General features: G+C 50.2%; 1 protein-coding gene across 1 annotated transcript; it reads right to left on the bottom strand.

Annotated features, from left to right (window-relative positions):
- Positions 1 to 564: 564 nt before the first annotated feature.
- On the bottom strand, positions 565 to 9,467 carry Mrpl21 (mitochondrial ribosomal protein L21). The gene is made up of 7 exons (XM_021634193.2): positions 9,311 to 9,467; positions 7,593 to 7,650; positions 6,426 to 6,511; positions 4,746 to 4,909; positions 4,088 to 4,140; positions 2,908 to 3,011; positions 565 to 781 (listed from the first exon to the last, which is right to left on the bottom strand). Exons 1-7 carry the CDS (start codon positions 9,405 to 9,407, stop codon positions 717 to 719), a joined length of 627 nt encoding a protein of 208 aa, XP_021489868.1. The 5' UTR covers positions 9,408 to 9,467; the 3' UTR covers positions 565 to 716.
- Positions 9,468 to 9,469: the final 2 nt, after the last annotated feature.

The following is a 9,469-nucleotide window of genomic DNA, read 5'->3' as shown; positions in this document are numbered from 1 at the left end:
GCCCTCTGCCCTAAGCCTGGCACTGTCTCCAGAAAGCACTGTGCTCTCTGCCATTCTGCTGGAGCACTGACCACCTGAATTGTGACCTCTGCCTGATGGAGCGATGGAGGCGAAAGGACAGCAGTTAACACTCAGCATAGATCTCCTGGCCAGCCGCAGTTTCCACTTAGAGTAGGGTCCTGAGACAGGGTCATATAGCTCAGGCTGGCCTAGGACTTACCATGCAGCTGAAGATGACGTTGAACTGGGATCCTCCTGCTTCAGCCTCTGAGAGCTGGGATTGGAACCCAGGGCTTCCTGCATGCCAGGGAAGTGACCTGCCACCCAAGCCACATGCCCAACTCCAGCAGCTATCCTGGTAACTGGTCTTGCCCACTTCTGTCCCTGCCACAGCTGCCAAGAATACCATGCCTGTCTGTACAAGCAGCCAGCTTTGGCCCAGGGTTGGGGTGGGGCCTGGTCAGTCATTTCCTCCAGGCTGCTATGGATCAGGGTGATGGCTGTTTAGACACGAATGTCCCCCACCAATCAGGTTTGAACTGCCTTTAACTGCGGAACACAGGCTCGATCTCCTACAAAATACTTTATTTGCTTTCATTAGCAGACAGGCTCTTGCTGGGTAGCCCAACCTGGCCTGGAACTTGTGATCTTCTGCCTCAGCCTCCTGAGCGCAGACCTGAGCTTATTTTTATGCTTCTTAGCTATCCGCTCTGTGGTCACAGCAATTGAGGAGCGATCTCAATGGTATTAATCCGGAGGATGGTCTGTGGGTTCACAATGACTGAAAGAGAGAATGAAGGAGAGAACCCTGTCACGGGCTGAGCCTCATCTCCTTCACAGACACCTGTGTCGGGGGTTCTGCCCAGGCACCAGCTCACCCCAACAGTGCATTTCACCTGGCCCCTGGCCATGTCCATTTCCGATGTGTACTGACCACCACCTCACCCACCTCACAGGCTCCACCTACAGTTGGAAATGCTGGACCCCCAGTGGCCTATGGCCAAGGGTTTGCTCCCACAGCCCCACTGGCCTTAAGGCTTCAAGGGCGGGATGGACCTGCTCACTCTGAGTGACAGGAATGGGAGATGCTCCCTCCTAACACAGACTGTGATATTGCTGACTGGGATAGGACCTGAGACTACATTCCAAGCCACTGCAACTGTCACTGTTATTTGGGGGGAAGGGGGGAACTAATTAAAAATTTCTTAACCAGCCTGATCTACAAAGCAAGTTCCAGGATAGCCAGGGCTATATATAGAAAAAACCCTGTCTTGAAAAACCTAAAAAATAAGGGGAAAAAAACTTTCTAAAAAATTGCATTTATTGTGTGTGTGTGCACGCAGGTTGCCACAGTGTATGAGTGTGTGTGCGTGCACGGACGAATCAGAAGAAAGCTTGGGGGACGTCAGTCCACCATGTGGATTCTGGAGTGGGCAAGTGTCTGTCAAGCCATCTCACTGGTCCTGGGCGTGGCTTGAAATAGGTTCTTGCTGGCTGGGAACTCTGCCTCAGTCTCTTCAGTGCTGGGCCCACAAGTGTGAGCAGATGAGCCTGGCCTCATCTGCTGCTGAGACACCCCCAGAGACAGATTCTGCAGCCACTCTGTTGGGCCCTGCCCTTCGGGCCCCTTGGACTTGCAGGGATTGGTGTTCCATGGCTCTCTAGTTGTTCCTTGGACCACCTGCTGCTTTGAGGATACATCAGTACCAAGTAGGTAATGGGGGATGGGCCACATCTATTAGCACCTAGTTATCAGGTACTCTCTCAAAGATGAGGGGGTAGTGGCATCTGCCCTTGGGACCCCCCCACCCCATCCCAGGGAAGGGAGACTGACTTGAGGGGCAAGGGATACTGGTGTTCCCTCCTCCCCTCCACAGTCCACCTGGCCTTGGCACCACACCTGCTCCCTGGCACTTTTCCCCCGTGACTTTCACCAGCACAGAGGCTTCTTGCTGAGCCAGACCAACCACTGTCTCGCCCCCACCCATCCCAAGGGGAAGCAGTGCCCTGAGAAGTCACCCTCAGACTCCACCTACCCTCACCTCAGGTCAGCAACCTTGTGGCCACTCCTCCCTGTGGGAGAGCATGTCTTTGTTCCTGGAACAGCCCTGGGGCAGCTCTCAATTGATGCTGAGGGCCCAGATTGCAGCCTTCTGTTGGTACTAGGCACCCTGGCCTCATCCCAGACACCCCTAAGCTGGCCATTCCCTCACAGTCTCTCCTCACACTGGCTCTGGGGCCTCTTGAGCATTCTCGGCTTCCAGCCTTCAGATGAATACTGTATCAAAAGCCTCCACAATTCCTTAAAATTCAGCCAGGGGCCATGGCCTGACCACGCAGAGGATGTTTGTATTTGGCACCTCCACGACAGTCCTGGGCCCATTCCTAAAGGGCTAATGCAGACAGCATCAAGAAGAGAGAGTGTGGATTGCTTAGCCTCACCAAAAGACTTCAAGGAGCACAGCTGACTGTTTGCTTCCCGCAGAGGTCAGGGACCTGCTTCTGAGCATCTAATCATGTCTCTCTTTGAAGTATCTGATGTCATATGCACAAATGTGCTGACAGCACAAAGCTGCCTGCCAAGATCCTGTCATTACCACCTAAGCCTGACCTATGCACGGAGTGTGAACTATGCTCAGCACATTTGGGAGTTGCTTCTGGTATCCAAGGCAATCCAATATACCATTGCTATCCCTCGGTGTCTCAAGGTGGGGGCCACGCCAGGTTCACATGCTGGTCTGTATGTTGTAATGGGACAGCGGTAGTCCTGGGGCCCTCACATCACAACGCTGGCATGACCTTAGGGATGGTATCACCCTGGCACTGCCCAACTATGTGACAGGGAACATGGTGACAAACACAGTATGCTGGGTGCACGGGGCCCCAACAATGCTGTCCCACACTTACTTTTTTTCCTCCTGAAGTTTTTCCTTTTCTTAAATTTCATGTTGATTTTGGGCCATGACTCTGTCTTTTCAATGACAGTGGCTTCAACTCGTACGAGATCCTTTCTAGAAAGAAGGAAAAGGAATGACATGGTGACAGTGCAACTCCTTAATTGCGTTTCATCTTTATTCACAACTTAGTGAAGCTTCCCAAAAAATTCCTGGTTTTGCAATGGGGTCTCATGCACCCTAGACTGACCTTGAACTTTTACATCCAAGGAGTGAATCTGACCTGACCGCCTGCCTCTGCTTCCTGTGTGTCCCACATCTAGTTTATTCATTGTTAACATTTTGAAAACAGCAAGAAAGTATAATGAACAGTTTTAAAAAAATATTTTAGTCAGGCGTGGCTGCAGATATCAATACTTGGGAGGCAGGGGCAGGGTGGCCACAAATTCAAGGTTAGCCTAGTACACATTGTGAGTTCCGGTATAATCAGGGCTACACAGTTAAACTCTGTCTCAAGACATGACACCCTCCCCCCCCCCAAAAAAAAAGGCAAAACAAAAAGCAACCAACAACAAAGAAAAAAATTTAAACATTGTTTGTGGTGTTGGGACAAAACACAGGTCCTCAATCTTAACAGGTAGGCACTCTATCCCTGAGTGGAACTACCAGCCCTTAACATGATCTGAAAGGCTGCATGGCTGCCAGCTATAGTGCTGCACCATTTTAATCCCAGCACCCAGGAGGCAGAGGCAGGTGAGTCTCTATGAGTTCAAAGCCAGCCTGGTCTACATAGTGAGTTCCAGGACAGCCAGGGTTACATAGAGAGATCCTGTCTCAAAAAGCCAAAAGCCAAATGTAAAAGAAAAGAAAGAGAGAGAGAGAGAGAAAGAAAGAAAGACAGGAAGGAAGTTAGGAAAGAAGGCAGGAAGGAAGGAAGGAAAGAAGGAAAGGAAGGCAGGCAGGCAGGCAAGAAGGAAGGAAGGCAGGCAGGCTATACCCTAACGGATCTATGACTGACTGGTTACTGGCTGGATGTCTGCAGGGACACCACACACCCTCCAGAACTGTACAAGAAGCTGCTGCATTTAACTCTCACAGTGATGTGTGGCAAGGCCCTGGGCCCGATCACACTGTGTCCAGTCTGTAAGGCAGCCCAGGCAATGGACCAAGCCCGGAGTTTAGAAGCTCATTACCTGAGGAGTGGCTTGCCAAGGAGTGTGAAGTTGTCTGCCCCGACCAGCAGGACCTAAGATAAAAGGTAGCATATTTAATCTCCAGATCCTCACCACGGTCACAGGAAGGTGCTGTCCACATGCTGAGCCTGGACAGGAAACTGAAAACACAGGCCCAGGGCCCACAATGGAGGGAGAGAAATGACCTCTGCAAGCTGACCTCTGACAGCCACCCCACCCCCAACCCCCCAGAAAGGTAGACGCTGGAGGATCAAGAGTAGTCTTGTCTACATAGTAAGTTTAAGGCAACCTGGAGTACAGGAGACTTTGTCTTAAATATAAATAAAATGATTGGTCTGAGCTGTTTTGGCAGCCGTCACTGCTGCCTGCACACCATTATGCTGTTGGACCTCCCCAGCCTCCCTGAAAGAGCAGGTGCTAGAAATCTCCCTCCAAGCTCAACTGGTGGCTTTACATCTGTGATTGGGCCTATGGAGACACAGCTCAGCCTAATTGCCTTCTGTCAGCCCTAGCTTCCCTTTTGCTCTGCCCCAGACTGATTCCACTCCCTTTCCACTCTGGCAGGGATTCTTATTTTTCAGTGCAGCTGAGAAAACCCTCTCAGTGATGCTCATTCGGTACCTGAGGCCCTGAGTTCACAAGGCAATTTGCACCTCACCTTCTCCAGCCGAATCCTCTCTCCACATTTGATGTCCAACTCATTTTCAATTAGAATCAAGTCCTCAGCAGTCACTTTCCATTGGTGGCTGGCAAAGTGCACGACAGCAAAGAGCCGGCCATACTGGCCTGTGGCGATCAGCTCATTCACCTTCCTCACAACCTCTGCAGGACAATAGTGGTGGCAATCATGCACTGGACAGGCTGCTGGCTGTCCACTGGGCTCCCTTGTGAGGAGTCTCCTGCAGTCTGTCTAGCCCCACTTACCCACCCAATAGGCAGGTGGAGAGTGAGGCTGGTGTGATCAGGAGCGCTGGCAGATGTGTTACTTCTGTAGTTCTGGGGCAGAGCCCTCGTCTTGTCTTGCTTTTTTTTTTAATCAGCTAAGAACCAGTGCATAAGCTGAGTATGATGGTGCACGCCTATAATCCCAGCATTTGGGAGGTTGAAGCAGGACTGCAGTGAGTTTGAGTCCACCCCGGACCACACCCCACGGTGAAAAGTGTGCAGTCTAAGAAGTGAGGAGACCGTCCTTCTGCAGCCCAAGGAGCCGAATTCCATCTCCCTGACCTGGCAGGGCCTCCTGGGCCCCACACTCCTTCTCTGGCAGTGCCACCTGCCTTCCCTCCACACTCCTCTGTTCCCGTCATCACCGTTATCACCACTCTGGCTCATGTCATAGTCCCTCAACAGATACCCATTGGGCACAGACCCAACCCCTGGGCCAGGGGCTGGACATGTAAGATGGACATGACAATTCCTGCCCTGGAGAAGGTCAAGGCCAATAGCAGCTCCTGGCATCACCATGAGGATGAGCCTTCAGTGTCTGGCCAAGCCAGATTGAAGATATTCAGAAAACAACAAAACACAACACCCAAACTGGTACATGCACCAAACACACACAGACCTCTCCTGATGGTGGTACACTGAGCAGTGAGGGAGCACTGACACAAGTCTGTGCCGGACGTGCTTCAGAGAGGACAGGCAGGGTCTGTACAGGCTGCTCACAAACATCGCTGTTCCACGTCAGGGTACGGCAGTCATGGATTCTGCTATCTGTGGAAGTTCTCCAACCAGCTCAGATCCCTAGGGGTGACTCTATTTATCTTGGGCAGGACCTCAAACAGTATTTTAAAACACCAGGAGATTCCCTGAAACGATGGAAACCTCTAGCCTTTGGGAAACTCCGATGTGACTTGTCGGCTGGCGACAGCCACGCTGCCTTTCCTGACATGTAGCCCAGGCTGGATGTGAACTTGTGTGCCTCCCAGTTGGGTACTGGGATGACAGGTGTGCACTGACACAAAGCATAGATGAAGATGGAGGAGCACCCACTACCCCTCCCATCAGCCAGCTGCTTCCCGGCTGATGCTGGAAGGCTGTTTATCACATGAAGGCTCGTCTTAAATGCCAGTGTTTACCAACCAACCACGAGGACTCACATGCCCTGCAGTTCAGAGCACTCAGACACCTGCCATCTTTCTCCATGGCACAGAAATGGGCACAGGCGCTACCCATTCGTTTTCCTTTTTAGTCTGTTTTTTTTTTTTTTTTTTTTTTTTTGAGATAGAGTCTCGCTTGGTAGCCTAGGGTGGTCTCAAACTCGCAGCAGTCCTTCTGCCCAAGCTTCCCAAGAGCTAGGGCTACAAACGCCACACTGCCCTGCCCCTGCAAAGTCTACCTGCATGGTGTCTGGTCTCTTCAACAGGGTCCGGTAGAACCACTTCTGGCCAGGGTGGTGAACTCAGGGAGGTCTTAGGAACGTATCTGCAAAAGCATTTCATAAACACACATCACCTGCCCATGAAAGACAGCTCCAAGGCCCCAGGAAACAGCTGTGCAGTGAGCATCAGGAGGGTATGTGTGCAAGCTTGCTACGGAGGGGTGTAAGACCCACAACGGTCACGCTGACTCTTTATCACTAACAAAGGCATTCCAACCAGTCTATCTCCAGGGGAACGTGCGGACCTCAGACCTAAGCCTTGCCTGTCTATGTCATTCACAAGCACACAGGATGGCTCTGTACACATCTGTGCAACGAATGGACACTTTCGTAAAATACCAGTTCTTAGAGTTCCTAGGAACATGAACTCCATTGTTTGTGGCTAGGCAACGACCTGGAGGGACCAAGAGTAGCTGGAAGGAGACCCTTTACTGGGTGCCATTAGGTCCGTGACTGAACCAGATGAGGAACATGGAAAGAGGGAGCTGGGAAAATAAAGCCTGGCAGGAGGGCTGGACCTGTCACAAGAGAAGTGGAAGAAGAGGCTGCTCAGTGAAATGCCACTTGGGGTTTCTGCATGTCTTCAGACTCTGTTTTGTAATTTTTCCTTTTGGGAATCAAAGAGGCTTCTGCTGCTGAGAATGGTTTTGCAGGGCCAAACTATCTGTATGTCAGATGTTGTTCTGGGGGTATGCATATATGTAATGCATGCATGTATGCATACATGATTTCTGTTGCAGATAGAACTGTATGATTACATGTATATGCATTTATGCTAAAGGTGGAACTCAAGGCCTTAAGAATGTTAGGCCACCATGCTATCACTGAGCTATAGCATCCCCCACCCCAACTCCATCAAAATGTAGAGAAATTTATTGTTGTTGTTTTTATTTTGTTTTAAAGACAGAGTCTCTCTATTATGTAGTCCCTGCTATGTAGACCAGGCTGGCCTCAAACTGATAGAGATCCATCTGCCTCTGCCAATGCCTCCTAAGTGCTGGGATTAAAGACTTGTGCCACCAGTTCTATTGTCATGCCCAGCCTCAAATGTAGAGACGTTTTAACTTGAAAGTAACATTTCTACAGCTGAATGCAAAAATCACCAAACCCACATTCTGGTATTACCTTTGTGGATATGAAGCACTCTGTGAATTGAACCGATGACAAGCAGACCAGAGGGAGGCTATAAGAACAACAAAAACATGGTGGGTAGTTAATGTGATGAAACGCACAGACCTGTTGCTGGTGTCCATTTAACCTACTGTATCACGACCTGCCTCTGAAAAAGTCCGGGTGAGGACTGGGATGGCTCAGTGGTAAAGTGCCTGCTATACATGTGTGAGAACTTGAGTTTAGACCACCAGCATTAAAATAAAAAAGCCTGGCAAGCACCACCCTTCTGTTACTCCAGCACTAAGAAGTGGAGACAAAGGGTTTGGGGCTGGGGGGGGGGGGCTTGTTGACTAGCCAGTCTAAGCAAATAGCGAACTCCGGGATCAGTGAGAAACCTTTAGAAATAAGGTGGAGAGGTGCTGCAGAGATGAGTCAGTGGTTAAGAGTACCTACTACTCTTGTAGAGGACAAAGTTTGGGTCCTAGCAGCTACACGGCAGCTCACAAAAGCCTGCAACCTCAGCTCCGGGGATCTGTGATAAACTAGTGTGCTTCCCTCTTAGGCTTGAAAGCCATCTTACAGTAAAGCAAAACTAGGTTTGTTCCTGCTTATGATTAAATCTGTTTCTCAAGGATTAGACTGTGCCCCACCTATAACCTTAACTACAAATGGTTCTCTACTGCCTGTTCCAGGAAATGGCAACCATGCGTTTGTTTTACAAAGTTAGGACCCCCTTGTTAGGACCACCTTGCCCTCACACCTTTGTTTCAGGAGGTTGTTATGACCAACTTTATTATGCTTATGCTCTGCTGCTGTAACCACCACCAATTTGCCTGCCAAACCCCCATTTGGAAACCCCCTACAACCCTTATTTCACACATGTCCAATGTTGACATCTTGAACCCTGCCTTAGTGGGAGGTAGCCTATGTACACAAGTAAAAAAGTTTGCTTCAATTAATTTGGCCATGATGATTTGGGCCAGTGGCCTTTCTCCTGGCATCTGCGGGTTAACATCTCACCCCCTCTTCTGGACTCCAAAGGCACCTTCACTCAAGTGCACAGATAAGGCACCCACACACATAACCATCACCCATAAATCTAAAAAGAAGAAGAGGAGGAGGAGGAAGAAGAAGAAGAAAAAAAAAAAAGAGGAAAAGAAAGAAAAGGTCGAAGTAATAGTGGTCACGTGACATTGTCATCTGGTTTCCACACGGGCATGTGCACCCATCTACACACAAACCAAAAGGGCCGGGCCAATAAAACTAAACACACGTTACTTAGTCACTAGTTATGTTTCAGGATGGTTCATCCCATGGTCTAAGGTCCTAACATTAAAATTACTCACTCCTTTCTTCAATGTCAGATCCGAGGGTGGCTAGCAGCCTGCCACTGTCAGGGTAAGCCCGAGGACAGTGGTCCACATTCAGGCGTTAGAGCCCTACTTAGCAGCTTCTAAATCGATTTTCTCTTACGTCCCCATTGTATGACCCTGGGTGAGTCACTTCTCTAAGCCCATTTGCGTCTCTGTAATACAGGACCTACACGTAAGTTTAAGAGCGCTTGTCAGTATTTAACAACGAACTGAAGGAACCGTACTCCAAATCCCGTGCAATATTCACGACACACGCAACCACTGCATCAGGCACCAAGGCGGACTCAAGATACACATGCGGCAGACGGCGGGCGCACCGTTTCTGTTTCCTCCCTCACTGGACCTCCCTGGTCTCACCAGATCCGGGTCCTGTGGGTCTCAGGTTGCGGCTACACACAGACAGCAGCCGTCCAAAAGCGCCCGGCAATACCGAGGCCACTATATTAGCCGCCATTTCCCACGGTCCCAACCGGAAGCGGAAGCTCTGCGAACCTAGTGCGTCGACGGACTAACCCG

The sequence above is a fragment of the Meriones unguiculatus genome, chromosome 1, assembly GCF_030254825.1.
Source record: "Meriones unguiculatus strain TT.TT164.6M chromosome 1, Bangor_MerUng_6.1, whole genome shotgun sequence".
NCBI classification, from domain to species: Eukaryota; Metazoa; Chordata; class Mammalia; order Rodentia; family Muridae; genus Meriones; species Meriones unguiculatus.
Note: the sequence above shows the minus strand (reverse complement) of the source record. Positions and strands in the feature narration are given on the sequence as shown.